The 18783-nt window shown below is 34.7% G+C and overlaps 1 protein-coding gene across 1 annotated transcript in view; it reads left to right on the top strand.

Annotated features, from left to right (window-relative positions):
- Positions 1 to 18783, top strand: part of LOC128181427 (SCO-spondin-like) — a 39933-nt gene that overhangs the window by 16471 nt on the left and 4679 nt on the right. The window contains exons 16-27 of the mRNA XM_052849825.1: positions 2610 to 2780; positions 3322 to 3492; positions 3621 to 3791; positions 4069 to 4239; positions 4459 to 4629; positions 10832 to 11002; positions 11361 to 11531; positions 11816 to 11986; positions 12460 to 12630; positions 12743 to 12913; positions 13253 to 13377; positions 13862 to 13925. Of these exons, the coding sequence (XP_052705785.1) occupies positions 2610 to 2780; positions 3322 to 3492; positions 3621 to 3791; positions 4069 to 4239; positions 4459 to 4629; positions 10832 to 11002; positions 11361 to 11531; positions 11816 to 11986; positions 12460 to 12630; positions 12743 to 12913; positions 13253 to 13377; positions 13862 to 13925 (1899 nt within the window). The remainder of the gene's footprint in view (positions 1 to 2609; positions 2781 to 3321; positions 3493 to 3620; positions 3792 to 4068; positions 4240 to 4458; positions 4630 to 10831; positions 11003 to 11360; positions 11532 to 11815; positions 11987 to 12459; positions 12631 to 12742; positions 12914 to 13252; positions 13378 to 13861; positions 13926 to 18783) is intronic.

Raw genomic sequence — 18783 nt, 5'->3', positions numbered from 1 at the left:
TATCCTAAGTTGGAAAGGGGGGGGGCTGGCGTAGTATAACATAATTTCCTTATTTTCATGCCAATGTTTTACATACTCCCAAAAAGCGGGGGGGGGGGGGGGGGGGCACCATGATAATTCAATTTTTTATATGTAAATTTAAGAAAATTAGTTGCTGCGAGAAAAATGGGGGGAGGGGCGGGGGGGGGGGGGGGGGGCAGGCCCTCTTGATGCTTCGTGCCTGAATTGAGAAAGTAAAGTCATTTGAGGTATGTGTTTGTTGATATGTACTGTAGTTTACTACTGATTGTTTAAAAAACATTACTTTGACATGAACATTGTGAAAGTTTATTGTATAAAAATATTGTAAAGCTGATTTGAAAACAAAAGCTTTAAAAAATCTATAAATGATACAGTTAATATAACATAAACTATTTATATACATGAAATATATTAATTTAAATATAGTTTACTTCTTGACTTAAAAATATTTCTCTTGAATCTTAAAAGGGCATGGTCACGATTTTTGTCAAAAATTATTTTTCCAATTTTGATATTCACTATGCTTAAAAAACGCATTTTTAGTAGGCAACCGAAATTTAAGTGCCATTTGTTGAGTTTTAAGCGAGTTGCAGAGCTTGAAAATCTTCGCTATGTAAACAAAGCTTTTGTTTACCTTTAGAACGTTGAAGTGAAAATTTCAGTTTTAAACCTTAATCGAATGTGTTTAACGTTAGGAACTGTTTATCTATGCTTAAGATAAATAAAAAGATAGACAAATCAGCCGTAAAAAGATTTTTAACTGGTATATTGAACCTATGTAAACAGAAACAGGGCACGAGCCTTGTTTACACGACAAAGAATTGCAAGCCCTGTATCTTGCTAATTATAACTCTACGAATGACTTTCAAATTTTATTTGAGCATTATAAATGCATTTTTGAAGCATTGTAAATAATAAAAACATAAAAATAGAATTTAACCAAAATCGTGACCATGCCCCCTTTAAAGATTGATCGCGATTTTTAATACTGTAGATCATCCCCGAGGTAAGTTTTGGTGAGCAGTAAAGCTTGTTTGATGCAGGCTTGAACTCTCGAGCAGAAAAACCCCGCTTGTTTTTGCTTACATTTGGTGTTTTATCAATACACATGTTATAATTTGGTGAAATAATCGACATATTAATCTATAAAATTAAGGAATTAACAAGGCCGAGTTTAATCATTTCTATCTTAATTATTTTGATGAAATTTCTTGCATGTGAATTTACTTCTATATCAATTTTTCAAGGATCAAACAATTTATTTACCACCCCAATTTTCTCGGGAGTCGTCTCGAAAATGAACACTTTTCACTATGAGACCCTTTTGGATTTTGTATTAAAAAGCACTTAATTTTCACGTTTTTTTCCATACTTTTGCATTTCTTTCCTAATAATATCTTTTTCATTTAAATATATGAAAACATTTGTAAAAAGTCACCAAGCAGTGTATTTTACATGTACGTAAATGTTTATCTTGCGTTTTGGTCAAGGGATAATATCAAAGTTGATTTTTTTCTCAATAAATTCTCAATATGTCTCTCTTAATACTCGATCTGTCAATCGTTCCTTATTTTTGAAATCCATCGCCAACTCAAATAAATGAATTTATCATAATTTTTGTCGCTTTATACATATTTTAAAACACTTGGAAAGAAGACGCGTACGGAAGCGAATTAGTGCCACATATGCACTACACATTTTTTTAAATCTGTAAAATTCACACTTAAATCTTTAAATTTTACACTTTAATCTGTAAATTTTCACTTTAATCTGTAAACACTTTAAAGTGTGAATTTTACAGATTAATCTGTGGATTTTACATTTTAAAGTATGAATTTTACAGATTAAAGTGTAAAAAAAATACAGATTTAAGTGTAAAATTTACAGATTAACGTGTGAATTTTACATTTTTAAGTGTAAAATTGTACAGATTAAAGTGTAAAATTGTACAGAATAAAGTGTAAAATTGTACAGATTAAAGTGTAAATTTTACACTTAAAAGTATAAAATTTACAGATTAAAGTGTGAATTATTCAGATTAAAGTGTAAAATTTACAGATTAAAGTGTAAAATTTACATGTTAAAGTATTAAATTTACATGTTAAAGTGTGGGAAATAAAAATAATGTGAAATGCATATGTGGTACTAATACGCTTCCGTACTACATTATACAAAATGTTTTTTTTAAATAAAAACACAATTAAAAAAATATAGCTTTGCACCTAAGGCAGCATGAAAATAAGAAGATGCGCAAAGTCATGCGCACTCAAATTGTACTTGGCCTCGTTAAAAGCATTTTAAAATGTGCTTCCGTTCAATGTAACCAGCTCATGATAAGCAGGATGGGCATTCAGGCTTTGCCGCTGTTTCTAATCTGTGACCTGATAGAAATGATTAAAGATCAAGATGATAATGCATCATTGCTTGCATGGCTTCCTATGTTCACGGAGCATAATGGAGATACCCGAGGACTGCCGATTGCTTCATCGCTGATAAACTGAATCTTGTTTGCAATATATATATATATATATATATATATATATATATATATATATATATATATATAAACAATCTTTTTTATGATACAGTTGATGGGGAATGGTCCAACTGGAAGTCATGGTCGACTTGTTCAAACACCTGTGGTGAGGGATATATGATGCGGGTACGCTCGTGCAATAACCCATCCCCCGCATACGGTGGAAAGGAATGTCCTGACGCATCGTATACTCTTCAGTCATGCAATCTTAGACACTGTTCGGGTAAGATTAAAACATTCGGATTTTTTATATAAGCCGAAGGGAATATATCATCATGCAAGCTACTTATACTCAAAAATTTAAATTCCAACGAAGAGTTAAAAGGGATGGTGGAGTCATTACAATTCGTGGTTGCCTAATTTAATTTGAAGCATTACGAGAATATCCCTCACCCACGAATTTATATTCTTAATAAATTCTGAAAACATTCTTTATTAACTCATTTATATAAAAACCCGATTTATAAAGTCCACATAAGTACACACACATCAAGAAATAAAGGCTATCTGGTAAATTGTAAATTTAAATTTTCACAATGGGTAAAAATCTTCTATGCATGTATGAAAATTCGCGTATTTACACGTAAAATCATTAATACTTTGGATTATACTGACAATTGCCATATTGTAAGTCTTATTCCTGTCATGAATGTTGTCTTTATAACTATAACAAGTTCATTGAAAAAATACAATAGAACAGAGCGCCGACTTCTATGATCGATTTTAAACGAGAACACAATATCTTTTAAACAATTTTTCATCAGTGGATGGTGAGTGGAACGCGTGGACCGGATGGAGCGCGTGCAGTGTGACGTGTGGAAGTGGGAGGGAGACTCGCACCCGCCACTGTAACAATCCTGCACCTGAATATGGCGGGAAAATGTGTCCCGGAAATACCACCGAATCCAAATCTTGTTATCCCGCCTATTGTAGTGGTATGGGCAATTTCACATTTCCTCATCATTCTCCAAGATTTTTTTTTATTTACGTCCATACCTCCACTTACTAAAACATTATGTTGTATACATCGTCATGAAAGAAGGGATTAAATTTCTTTGATCAGTTGATGGTGGGTGGAGCGTATGGCAGACGTGGGGCCGTTGCAGTGTGACTTGTGGGAACGGAGTACGGAATCGAGCCCGCTCTTGTAATAACCCTGTACCCCAATATGGAGGGAACCAGTGTACCGGGGATGCCACGGAGATTCATTTTTGCCATGAAAGATCTTGTCCCGGTGTGTTTTACATTGACATTACAAATTCTTGTTTCTGCCATGGGACATATTTGTTAAATACAAACGTTAAGGTAGTCACTGATTGAATGTATCACTGAACGAAATGTTAAGGAATGCTATCTTTAAATAAGTCTTGAAACCCTTGAAATTACGAATTAGTAAAGATCTTGCATATGATTTGCATTATTTGCATATCAAATTCAGTAAGTTATAACCTTTTGAGATTGCTAACTAGTTTATATCTCGCTGTATTTTTGCTGGTTGATGTTTCATGAAGTTGACGGTGCGTGGTCCATTTGGTCGGGTTGGGGGTCGTGCTCTCGCACTTGTGGAGATGGGACGAGGATCCGCTCTCGTTCATGCACCAATCCGGCCCCTCTGCATGGGGGACACTATTGCTATGGACATTACCAGGAATCTATGCCTTGTTATTTGATGTCTTGTCCTGGTGAGTTCCATACTATATTACCAATGTTATTGGCAATTCAGAAAAGATACATTTTTCTCTTAATTTTGAAAACTGATTTGGAGCGAGAGTTTTTTTAAACTACTGTAGCAGAGTATAAAGAATATTTTAAAAAGCTCTTATATCCTAGAAAACATTTAAAAAAAAAGACACGTTGAGGAATGAATGTTCGGTAATCTGTTTTTGTACATGTTATTTAAGTGGATGGGCATTGGGCAAATTGGATGGCTTGGACATCTTGCTCAAGCACGTGCGGATACGGTGTAAAAACAAGAGCACACACGTGCACAAACCCAGCTCCCTCACATGGCGGGAAGGACTGTGCAGGATCGTCGTACGAGTCCCACCCTTGTCAAATGACGGCCTGTTCGGGTCAGTACTAATATTATAAAGCACAATCACTCTTTGGGACTCCAGTCTTGATATTAATAATTTATTCACTTTTATAATTCGTCTTCATACATATCGCAAAGATCGTTTAGTGTTGATAAACTCTACTCAACTGCCGTTTTCTGCGCATGTTGTAAATTTTGAATTCACCGGATGACAGTAAATACAATATGTAATATTTTCCTGTTCTTTTGTAAGTCTTGTATTTCCTGTCATCGGGTAAATTCAAAACATAATATTTTCTCCTGTTAGTTTATAATGTCTTTTTTTAATATAATTTTGATTGATTATTATAATAAAATACAATTGCATGGGCACATGATATAACTCATGTAAGTTATCTCATACATGTGGTGTGTACTGCCCTTATGATAAACCATAGCTTTATCAACGAGTGATGCTTATCGAATAAATGTACTTCCGGTCAGAAATGTTATGACCCAGCCGTTTCATTGTTCGAAGATATTTCACATCATTATTTCTTCTTCTAAATATTATTTAAAACGGATTTTGATAAAGACGTTATTCAAAGTAAAGAAAAACGCATCGTAATGTAGTTATACATAAATCTACAAATGATGATAGCAATCGACAACAATCCTCATGACGCGATGAAAACAGAACGTGGTGTTTCTATTCTAAAAAGATATTTTAAAATGAGAAAATTAAAAAAAAAATGTAGGTCTTTTAAGCGATACTACAATTATCACAGACATATTCATCGTCGAAACGAGGTGCTAAACTGTATTGCACAAGGTCTTAATAACCGCATTAAACAATGTTGAAAAAAGGCTAGAAAATCAATTATTGTCATTTGGGGGGCTATCTCAAAATTAAAAATTGCACTGGATACAATGTACATGTATGTAAGTAAAACATCAGTTCTTTATTGTGTGATTTTATATTTGTTTTATCCAACTCGTTGAAGTGGTATATGTACATCATTTCAACTCGCTGGATAACGCCAATATAAAATCACACAAAGTAGGTATCCTCTATTTATTTAATAAATGAAAAACATTTACATGCTTATAAAAGGACATTTAAGACATGTTTGACAGGGATCGACATTAACGGTTGCCCAATTGCCCGGGGCAAGTAACATATCTATTCGGGCAAGTGAAACTCTGGATAGACTTGTCCGATCGGGCAAGAAAAAAGATTAAAAGTACGTCCTTTCTTGGTTACAAACAATTTTCATCATAAAACAAAGTCTTTACCGATTTGTAACTCTTCAGTCCTGTGTTAGCGTTTAACTTTAGGTAAGTCTTTCCATATGATATTCTTGTTACATTGATTTGCCGATCGCTTGAATATATATCCATGTGTTCAATGACAATTTTATTCCGTAATGGTATGTGTTGTCACGATAAAGAGCCAAATCATGTGATTGAATCTTGTCCCGATATTCTGAAAGCATTTGTCGTACGACTTATTAATTTTACAAAGAACACACATGTGTTTGTTGGCGGAGGATTTTTTGAGACGGAGATCGTTTGGTTATGTATATGGCATGACAGTCTTCTCTTTTTAAATACTTTGGGGGAAACAAAATGAAAGTAAATCAAAGAGTCAAAATATTCTACTGAAAATTCAAAAACAAAATGCGAACTTAAAAGGAAACGGAGATTTGTTGAATCTTGGAAACCTGAATTTGTAGGTTGATCCGATACTGACGCAGGTATGGTACAGTCGTTTTACCGGTAACGAACCAGTATGTGTTTTTTTCGTGCATGCGTCTGAGATGGTCGTATCATCGAATGATTTAGGATATTATTTAAATAATGTGTTTGTGTGCTTCAATTTGGTGGCATCAAATTCCCAAAAATATATCTAATAAAACACGGAGATTGCGATTTCTACACCCCCTCCATTTTCCTAGTTTCGAATTCATTTTCCAGTATCGAATCAAGCGCCCCCTATCATTACAAAGGGGTGGATCAAGAATACATCACACGGAAGCAGGGTATGAACTTCACGAATAAGAAATTATTGTGGGGCTATGTTGTTTGGTAAAAATATATGAATTATGGAAACATTTTTATCTACAATTTTGAACTGTTAAATATTTTCACCCTGTCATATAAAAAACTAAATTTAATAATATTAGATTTTAATTGTGCTTTAAAACATTATAAAATTTAAACCTGCGTAAAAACCATTTTTTTTTTAAACAAATATAAAATGTCTGCATGTGAATGAGAAAAAAAAAACAACACAAACAAAAATATGCATGACAATGTTAATCAATTTAATTTTCACTGAATGCTCATTGCATCTTTTTCTTTCATTTGATTGACAGCTGATTGCAATGTATCCTTCACAAATTGAACCATACATGGTGAACATTTAATAAAATAATCACAGGGAATGACTGCACCACCACCTTTCTCATGCACCTGAGGCCATGGGGGGAAACTAGGGCATGGTATTCTAATAGGTTCACTTGAAATGACACACCCCTTTTCCATGAAAAGACGAAAAGTGCCACTAAATCCCTGAGGAACATGACCAATTGGCAATCCTGCAACATCGGATACCTTCAGATATCTTTTGGGGTCTGTATACATGTCATGCAAATCAGTGGACATGTCTGATAAAGGTGGTATCCATACCAGACATGCACTGGGGTCACGGGGATTAGAAAACTCTCTTTCAACCATGAGGCGTGTTGCAGGATTTGTCATCGGAGGTTTTACTTTGTATATGTGGTAACCTTTTATTACAGAATTTTTCAACACAACCTCTTTAAAAGGGGCATCACCAGTGACCTCCTGTTCAGGCGTCTGAAATTTTAAAAGAAATAAAGTTAAGACATGTCAGTTAAATAAAACACATAGAAAACTTGTTAAGTTTTATTACAATCAGCTGATTTTGTTTTTGTTGCAAATCAATACACAAAGTACAGAATGTTTAAAATTGAGTTCAAACAAAATTCTATTGATTCTAATTGATGAATTAGAGCAGTCATGTGCAAAGGTGGCAAATGAATGGAATATCCTCATTTCCTAAAAACATCAGTATTGTAATCAAAGTCCATAGGAATGCAATCTTTATGAATCCATTTAGAACATTTATCGCACTGGATCCAGGTTGTGTTAATCACACCGCTCGCCTCCTCCTCCTCCTCAAATGAACCATGACACACAATGCATAAATTTTCAACAGGGGATGATAAAAAAGTTTCCTTTTGTCGACGTTTATTGTTTCTTTTGACAGTGGAGGATTTTTGAGAATAGGATATGTTTACTGGTAATTTTGACATATATTTAGTTTTGGCCTTCAGTTCTCTTTCTGCCTTCTGTTTGGCAACTTTCAGCTGGTTTAGGGCCATGCTGCGGATAAGGTCTGGTGATGTCATATGACCAGGTAACGACTTTGTTGCTCTTATTGACTTTCTTTTTGATGATAGTGTCTTGGGTGGTAGAATGGGGCTGGAAAGATTAGGTGAAATGCTGGTCTGTTTGCTTGACTCAGGTGTGCTTGACTCAGCAGTGCTCACTATGCTTGCCTCTGTAGAAAAGCTCTCATTGTGCAAAACGCACACTGCAGCATCGGCTAAAACCTACAGACTACTTATTTCCTTGCCATATATATGTTCATAAAATCCCTCCGGATTTTTATTGTCTGTGTCGTTTGATCTCATTGTACTATGATAGGCATCAGTCAGAGAATTTACAATTGGAAGATTTCTCTTTAGCTTCTTGTAAACATCATACCTAGGGGATACCCCCTCAATATCATACCCCTCAGCATCTCTTTTCTCATACTTCTCTCTTACAGGTGTTGAAATTGTTGAGTTATATGTCTGAAAAGCAATCTGAAAACCATTACTTTGCATCTCAGTTGAGTTTAAATTTTCTCTCACATTGTTCTTGCAAGATGTTACTGGAGAGTTTAAGAAGGTGAGAGAGGGCTTTGATGAGGTTATAGAGACGGCATCTCTATTAACAGGGAAAATCCCTGCTCCTTTGAAACTCCCTACAATAATGCTAGGTTTGTAGAACTTCATGTGTGTTTCAGCTAACATAGCAGCAAAATTTCTCTTGTTTATGGGAGTGTCTGGGTTTTTTCTTGTATTTTCTCTTACTTTTGAATACCACTGCTTTTTAAAGGGCCAAATACACCTTAGTCAAGTGGTTGGATTAAATGAGTTGCATTTGGAACCAAGCTATAAATTTCTATCTGTAAAGAGATTGCTTTTGAGAAAATATCCATATTCAAATGGGAGGAGACACTGTCTATCAACAGAACTACTGGGCGCTCTTGACCTGCATACTTGTCAAAATGATCTAAAAATGCACAAAATGCATCAGAATTCATCAACCCTTTCTTTGTTTAGACAAATGTTGAACCTCTTTGTGCTCCTTTCATGGGATTATATGATCTTGGTTTCGGCTCTGGGTACACAAAAAGGGGGGCATCATAGATCCCTCAGCATTTGCCCAGTAAAGAACAATTAACCTCTCCTTTGATGAACCACCTGAAACATCTGGGCAATCAACTGGGGCGACTGATTTTACAGGACCTATTACCTTTCCTGGTTTACTCCCCATTGTAAACCCAGTTTCATCAATATTCCATATTCTATGGCCTTTATCAAGCAAATCTCTCTTGGATAAAAAAGCTCTGTAATCTGTGAACCACTTGTTGTCCATACTTTCATGAGTCACTTTTGATCTTGAAGTCTCAAGAAGAGTTTCCTTTCTCATCTGAATTTTCTGAGCATGCCTACTGATAAAGCCATAATACCATGTGTAACCAGGTCTATTATTCTTAAATGGTGTTTTTCTTTTCTCCCTGTTAACAAAATTTTGAACTAATTTCATCACATCAGCTGGCCTGAGTCCCATACCCCTCATGGCCATTTCAGACAAGTACTCGGCAATGGCATTTTCTTCCTCATTAGAAAGAAAGGGTGATGGACCTTGTCTAGCAGTAATGGGCACAGAACCACTAGCTCGCCGTTGCAAGTAGCTATAGCTTAAGTCATATTTTTCAGCAGCTTTATGTAATGCAAGGCCTTTGGTTACCTCCAATAAGGCTCGCTTTGCCCTTTGTACTTTCGTAGGTGTTTTCACATATCCTTTGCTGTATCTCTTCTTAATCTTTGATGCAGTTTTTTGTGCTGGTGATTTGGGATTCTTTTTTGGCTTCATTCTAGAAAATATATTCATATATATTACTTCCCTTTACTAATTCCTTTATAAAAATTTAAATACAGGTACTCTAGATGATTTAATACTACAAAAAATAAGTTGTTTTCAGTACAGATTTATTGTATTGCATGTCATTAGTGTAGGTCGGCAATGCTGTATAAATATCATTCAATGTAAAACAAAATTACCATCCTTTCAATATTGATTTCGGTTGCTTTAGCCCTATTATAACACAAATTACAATAAATTATATTCAATAAATAAAGACAAACTACTAATTATGATTAAACTATGCATAGTCTAAGTAATTTACAAATTACCTTTATAGTGTCCGCATTCGTTCATAAACCCCGCCAAATGATACTTCTTTAGGACTGAACCGAAACTAGGAAAAGTACACGTGTTCCTTTGGGTAGTCGTAATTTCATCCAAACCTCAAATATCGTAAATTATGATGTTTAATCCTAAAGTATATATCCTAAATAATACTTACCTACTAAATCAGGTTTGATAACACTATTGGTTTTTTATTTTAACTTAATTGTTTTTCCACTTTCGTTTTCGCTGCCTTGCATTTCCGGCCGCTCTGATCTAGGTCACATTTTTAACTTGTCAACAATGTGGGAAATAACGGCGCAAATGTGAAGCAACATAACACACGGATAGAATATTCATTCATGTATAATAATAACATAGATAGGTATTTTTAAAACTCTTACTTTATCTTTTTTCAACACATTTTGTAAAAATTATTCGACACTGGCAAATAATCGTTACCGGTAAAACGACTGTATGCACTAATTTATAAAACAATGAAATGTCTTAAATGGAAATCTGATTATCAAGATCGACTAGTCTATGTACTGTAACATTACATTATTGACATATCACTACTAGTTTATATAAATAAAATAGCGGAATGGACCGAAACCTCTGCCTAGCGAAGATGATTTACGGGTATCTTTTTTACATAATCCGAACGTAATCTTAAACCCACTAAAATTGAGATGTATATATCTTTAAAGTGGATGGCCAATGGGCTGATTGGATGGCCTGGACTTCTTGCTCAAGCACGTGTGGAGACAGTGTAAGAACAAGAGCACGCACGTGCTCAAACCCAGCTCCCTCACAGGGCGGGCAGGACTGTGCCGGATCCTCGCAAGAGTCCCACTCGTGTCATATGGCGCCCTGTTCAGGTAAATACTACCAACAGTACCAGCAAGCCTTTCGTATTATTAACTCTATTCACTATATGATTCATCGTGTTCTGTTAATGCTGTTAAGCGTTCTAATGGTCGTACTGTATTGGAGCTGCATAAAGCTAGTAATCCGTCCGTCCGTGTATCCGTCTGTAAAATTGTCATGTCTGCATTAAATCTTACACAACGCCTCGCGATTTTTTTATTAAGCTTATAAACTGTTCCATCTCTTTATATTATATCTTTCTAATTTGTTAGCAATGAAATTCACCCCTCATTTAAAAGCATTGAATGGAAAAATCACTATCCCACTCTGCTAATACATTGTGTTGATCTGTGCGGCTATTCTCTGTAGTTGACGGTGGGTGGTCCGCCTGGATAGCCTGGTCTCCCTGTTCTTCGTCATGTGGAAACGGCCAAAAAACACGCGCTCGCTCCTGTGTCAATCCAGCGCCCTCTGCCGGAGGAAAAGACTGTGTGGGAAGTATCTATGAAATGCAGCCATGTTTTGGGACCGCGTGTTCCGGTTAGTATTAATACAAATTTGTTATGCTGAAAAATGATTCATGCCAGGTTTAATAACTGCATGGTAGTCAGTCGAGAAATTTGTAAAATATTGGTTAAGAAATAAAAATATTCTGAAGGAATATGAAAGAAAAAACATTTCATGGAGATTGGCCATTGATGCGCGCGTTTGGTTATAATAATATGGAGCGTAGCAAAATTTTCAAAAAAGGAAAAGTAAGTGAAAGATTCGACTTTCAAGCAAACACGAGAAAAAGTAACTTTAAAAACTGATGTTGTGTGTAGTGGACGGTGGTTGGGGAGCATGGGCGACTTGGAGTCATTGTAGTAAGACCTGTGGATCTGGAGTTGAATCCCGAGCCCGAAGCTGTGATAGCCCCACTCCGTCTGGTGGAGGACAGCCGTGTGCTGGAGATACGACCGAAACGAGGACCTGCAATTTAGGCATATGTGCCAGTAAGATTAATATATATCCCTTCATCCAGTGGGTAAAATTATTTTCAGCATGAAATATCCTAATTAAAATGCAAGTAAAATTATCCTTCTAACTACTAGTATCTCTTAACGCAAAAGATTATGATCATAAATATTTCTAAATCCAGCGAGCAAGGTTATTCTCAGAAATATCCCTAAATCCAGCAAATAAGGTTTAATTTCCTCATAGATATTCCTATATCCAGCGAGTAAGATTTTCCTTACAAATATCCCCAGCAAGTATTATTCCTCACAAACATCCGTTTACTGTACACATCCATCGAGTAAGATAAACTTACTATCATCTTATCATCATATACTTACATCTAGAGTGGGAAATTGTCCTCAAAAATATCCCTAGGTTCAGATTTTGATGGTTGGTGTTCTAGATGATGTAAGTAGAATGTATACAATCTACTAGTAGGTATATACAAATGTATTAAAAAAAATTTCAGTCGATGGTCACTGGTCCGATTGGATGCGTTGGTCTCCATGTTCTAGTACCTGTGGAAGCGGAATGAAAACACGTGCACGTATGTGTACGAATCCGGCGCCATCGCAGGGTGGAAAAGATTGTGTGGGAAGTCCATATGAAATGCAGCAGTGCTTTGAGATTATATGTCCTGGTTAGTATCACATGTACATCTTTCAAGTATTACTTCTTCTTGACCTTTTGATCCTTGGTGATATTTTATAAAAATAAAACTTGATTAAAACCATTGTGTATAATGATCGAAGTTGATGGAAATTGGGGCGATTGGTCGTCATGGTCCCAATGCTCGGCGTCATGTGGGGGTGGAAACGAGGTCAGATCACGTAACTGTAGTAACCCGGCGCCCTCCCATGGAGGAAAACCCTGTGCTGGAGATCCAACACAGTCACAGACATGCGCAAACACAACATGTCCTGGTAATTTGATTCCATGTTTTCCTGAGTTAAAAATATTTTATTTCGATTTTTTTCAGCAATTTGAGCGCGTTATCAATTTAACATCTGATAAATATAAATACATATCTGTATATGTACTTAATTGCAGTGTTTATTATGTCTTTGGCATTTTATCTCCTTTATGTCAAAGAAATCACTGTAGCGTAAAATACAAAGTTTGCATACAATCAAAATATTTTGTATTTTATCTAATGTTTCAAGATTAGTTTGAAGATCGTATGAATTTTTTGCTAACCTATGCTAATGAATATCTGAATATAAAGACTTTTTATCAACACATACAATTTCATTGGTTTTAAGTTGGCCCCGAGTGTCCATCTTGCGATGAGAATTTGAACTGTCAGTGGGGATCTGTGTGTGATGTATCTGAAACCTGTATGATTAGATCATTTCCCCATTCGCCATTCACTGTGCATTGCTCAAAGGTATTTGTCTCGTACTATATGCCCATAAAAGTCTTCAAAATATTTAAAATGTTGAATATTTATTTTACTAATATGCTTCCTATATTTATGATGTTTTAATGTTTACAAAATTACAGTTTTTCAACAATTTATATTTATTTCACTAAAATGTCTTTATTCATATTTATCCTCTTCTTGTTCTACCAATTAAAGAAGTATATCTAAAAGTAACATTTAACTATCAGATATTGCTTTGAATTTTACAAATCCTTTTCAGGTGATCTTTCTCTTATACAGAGTATGAAAGATATTTGAAGTAGTTTGAAATGATTTCCCTGTCTAAGCGAAAAAATAATTTATATGTACATGTAACACTGGGACAGACCAGTAGTCAAATTCTAGTACTAGTTTGTAATGACGGAGTGTCCAGCAATTATTTGCCATCTTTAACAACCTACCAAAAGTTTTAAGTCTTGTTAAAATGATTATTATTCGTTATTTTCAGATACAAGACTGTGAGTTTGAAAAGTCTAAGTTACCAAAGGGCGAGATATTTTGCTGCTATGACCGTTCGTGCCTTACGACTTATTTGGGACTTACGCCATAACAACTTCCTACGATCTCTAATAAAACGTTTTTAAAAAGAATCCATACTCAAGAATTTATTTTTGTTTCATAATTTCAATGTAGTTATTTATTCTTTAATTTCGAAATAAAGTTATTTTCCTAAATGATATTTTTCTTATAACTTTGAGTTTTGCAAATCGGTTATCAGTTCTTATTTCTACATGTAATCATCATCGAGCTCCTAGATTTAAAAACTGAGCAAAGGTGTTTTGTAAAAAAACATGAACTGAACATTGTACAAACTAAGCATGGAGTGTTCCACATCTACAAAAACACTTCTGGCATAGTTGTGAATCACTTTTAAAAGTGGTTGCTACAATAACTGTTGTTTGTCTATTGACAATGTTTACCGAGTTTGAACAGTTGAAAATTGGTTACCCAAACGTTAACCTTTAACGTTTTTAGGCTTTTCGCTTTATTTATGTTACTGGTAATCTGTAACAGGTTCCTCTACAATTTGATCGAAGATGATACAAAAACTTTTGAAATATGATAATTTTTTGGCAACTGGAATGCGGTAAAACAAATTATTGTAGTCATTTAGTATAAGAATACATTGATTTACAATATTAAACAAATACTTTTATTAAATTGCAAAAATGTTAAATCTTTTTTGTGGTTATCTCTACTGTTATTATGTCGTGTTTACTAGCCTTGCCCTGATAGAGAAATAGTTTTAATTGATGAGTTTTGTCTAAGATCAGTTATTATTTGTGCAGCTTTAATCTGTATACATGTACTTTCTTAACAACCTTGTTCATATCTTAATTTTCCTCTGTGTACAGAAAAGATAACAGATAACAGCTTTTGATCTGATCATTTCATGACCTGGAGTTTATGTAGCTAGCTCACAGGAAACATGGCACGATATTGGAGCATTCTTATCGTCGCTGTCCGTAAGTGTTTGTACATATAAAGAGATTTATGGCATATCAGTCCTTAAAATCTATCACAGGGATTTTTTTTCATGCATATAGTCGTTATGAATTAAACAAAACCCGTAACAATGTTTGATAAGAAATCTCTACATCTTTGTATGACCTTCTGGTGCCATTATACCACACTTAAATTTTACGAGATGTTAAAACATTTAAATATGAAATGCTAGACAGAGTGTTTTTGAGGTTAGTTTTAAAATTTTATTGATTTTTAACCGGGTTTTCCAACGGAAAAATCCGATTATTGAAATGGTGAAAATGGCTGGCGGATGGCTTCCAAAAAGGGTACCCTCATTGTACGGATAACTCCTCCTACAGTTTTCAAGATAGGAAGTTGTTCTTTTGTACATCAATTTAACATATATCAGAGGTTTGCATATTGCCAGGATTTTGATTTCTGATAATTTATGGAGAAAAAAATTACCAGCTTTTGAACTTAGTCATTTTTTGGCAAAATATTGCTTATCGGGTACCTTCGTTGTACGGATAACTCCTCCTATATCTTTCAAGGTAAGAAGTTGTCCTTTTGCAGATTAATTGTACATACATCAGAGGTGTGCATATAGGCAGGATTTTGATTTCTGATAACTTATGAAAAAAATACCAGGTTTTGAACTTAGTAATTTTTTGGCAAAATATTTCATATAGAGTACTCCATTTTACTGGATATGGTAGGTAGTGTTTATCAATTCACGGTTGACATGGATTATGGATACAGTTCACAAATAAAAAAACCCGGGTTGCTGTCACATTGACAGCTTTTCACTTGTTTTATTTTAAAACCTAAAAGTAGCCTCAATAAGGAAGTCAGCCATAAATACAACTGTACCTTGATATTCTTAAATTATCCAAATTAATATTGATTATTACAATACAAATAACAAAGATTCATGTCCATATATTTTTGGGGGAAAATGTTCCCATGACGTTAAGCATATTTTTAATCAAATCAACTTCATCGCAAATAACAAACTTATTACCAAAATGCTATTTCAAACTTATTTCCGAAAAATGATGCCTTCAAGGTATAGTTGGTCTGTAATATAATCTTTTCCCTTGAATGTTTGTCGTTAAAAATATTTTTGACTTGCAATGATACGAATATCAGATGATCCATACGTGGTTCAAGCCTGTCGTCAGTTTTAAAGCATGGTTTTTCGTCCAAAAGGTACCATATAAAATAATAACTTTAGATCTTAATCACATATTAAATTTAAAAATATCCACCAATCAGAGAAAATAACAAAATAATCTGATTCAACAAAAAAGCTGTTAATGTAGCAGCAAGCCGGGTTTTCTTTTGTGTGAACAGTATCCATAATGTGACATATGTGTTACATTGAAGTTTTGTTATTCAAAGAATTCAAAACTATCTATGTTTAAGATAGTTTTGAATTCTTTGAATAACAAAACTTTAATGTAACATATGTACAATTGATTCATCTTGAAAACTGTAGGAGGGGTCTATTGAACTTTCTTTCTGTTTAATTAATACAGTTGTATGACATGACTTTGAAATAGTTAATTATAATAATTTTGCATCGTATAAAATATCCAAAACCTAAACATTAGGGGGTTTTAACACAAAGAATAATAAATCTAAGACCATGATCAATTAGATTTTAGTATATTTTGGACGGTGAATATTCCAAATGATTTTGGGTTTTGTTCATTTTAATCTACTAGTACTAGTAATTTCTCCTCTATTTCAAAACCGATTTAATTTGTATTTCTATAAAACTGCAGGGATGAAATCTACACAATCTAGTTCTAAACAGTTGATTGATTGGTCAAAACCATAGCAAAATTTTTGAAAAATCACGGACTGCACGAAATAATTGTAATAATGTCAAACAAATCTCCATATTAAGACGACATGTCTATTTCTTGTATCTGAATGTAACCCAATAATAAACATTAAAGCTGAACACCGCTCGTAAATAGGCACTGTCCGCCATATTTCTCTTTCATCACTGATGTCCATACAACCTCTATATAAGGCATAAACGTCTAAACAGTTCAAAGTACTTCGCTGTAGAGGTCTCACCTGTTTGGACGTACATATTGACTCGCCGTGTTACTCGGTCGCGATGAAATTATCAAATTTTACGCACTTTTTTCAAGCCAGGGGAATACTAACATCAAATAAGTTGGTCAATGCATTATTTAGAAAAAGAATATGCATAAAGATTAAGAAATAAATGCATAAAATCGGCAGACCACGAAAGGAATACTACACGTTGGCCACGAGTTTCACGTGTGCAATCGGGTGTAACGGAATCCAAGGGTTTATATATTAGGTATCAGTGTGACGATGCCTATTTACGAGCGGTGTTCATCTTAAATTTTAAAACTTTTGACTTAAACGATTAAAGCAACGAAGCACTGAATGCTTATTTTGGATGTAGTCGGTCCTATAGCACACCAGGCAGTGCGATAAATTTGAATACCGCGCTTCAGCAATATGATAATTTGTCTGCTTGGTGTAGTAATAGGACCGACGACGTCCAAAAATAAGCATTTAGGGCTTATATTTATATCTAAATTAATGGTTTTTTGTCCCCCGCCGCAACGCGGAGGGGGACATAGAAATGCCGGGCGTCTGTCCGTGTGTCCATGCGTCCGGGTTTCCGTCCGTCCCACTTTTTTGTAAGCGCTCTCATGCCTACAAATTTTGACGGATTTTCATTAAATTTATACCAAATGTTTATACCACTATTACCCTGGTCAAGTTCGAAAATCAGCATTGGTTGATACTTTTTGTTGGAGTTGTGGGACTTTGTGACCTTGTAAGCGCTCTCATATTTTCTTGTAAGCGCTCTCATGCCTACAAATTTTGACGGATTTTCATTAAATTTATACCAAATGTTTATACCACTATTACCTTGGTCAAGTTCGAAAATCAGCATTGGTCGATACTTTTTGTTGGAGTTATGGGACTGTGACCTTGTAAGCGCTCTCATGCCTACAAATTTTGACGGATTTTCATTAAATTTATACTAAATGTTTATACCACTAATACTTTGGTCAAGTTCTTTTAGATTGTAGTATTTTGGATATATTTGCGACAGGAAAAATAGAAAAAAAAATGGGTGGTGGGGGTAAAAAAATGTTCCTCCCAACCTCCCAACACATTTAATTCTGGAACAGCCCTGAATGTTTGAAAATATTGCAATTTCATGTACAGTATACTAGTATACTGCTTGACCGGCGGGGGACCCAGGAATTCTATTCTTGTTATAAATGGTTTGTGTGTCGTCGCTTTAAAACTATTAAAACGCTTTTATTCAGTGTTAAGAAGCATAGGTCAAGGTGGAGGAGCCATATTAAACTTGGTTTTTCCGCTATTCCGTGAATAAATATATAGTGCTAGACACTTTGTCGAGAAAATATTTTGTATATTAACGAATAGATATGGTTAACGATTATTTTTCATTAGTACATATCAGACTGGTTATGTAAGTTGGAAAGTTTCACTTAATCTTGCAATAATAAATATACTTTAAAAAACGCGTATACTTGAATGTGCTCATGAGTCGTGTGTTTACAAGATCGAACCTTGCAGATTGCTGATGCAAACATAAAGGAAAATATACACGTAATTTAAACATTCATTTGTTAAAAGAAAGATGTGGGCAATGAATTTAGCAATCATTGCAGAAAAAATGTTTTAATACAAACACATAAAATTTCTTGCAACCCAGTTTTCGAACAGGTTCATCAAGTATCGACATTTTGTTCGCCATGTCACTCAGACGGAGACTGCCATGGACACTGTAGTGTATCATCTCACATTCCTGTCTGTGATTGGCTTACTTTCTTTATTATAAGAGAGCACTGCTGCCTTTGCAAAGGTAACTGT

Source organism: Crassostrea angulata, chromosome 1 (assembly GCF_025612915.1).
Source record: "Crassostrea angulata isolate pt1a10 chromosome 1, ASM2561291v2, whole genome shotgun sequence".
NCBI classification, from domain to species: Eukaryota; Metazoa; Mollusca; class Bivalvia; order Ostreida; family Ostreidae; genus Magallana; species Magallana angulata.
Note: the sequence above shows the minus strand (reverse complement) of the source record. Positions and strands in the feature narration are given on the sequence as shown.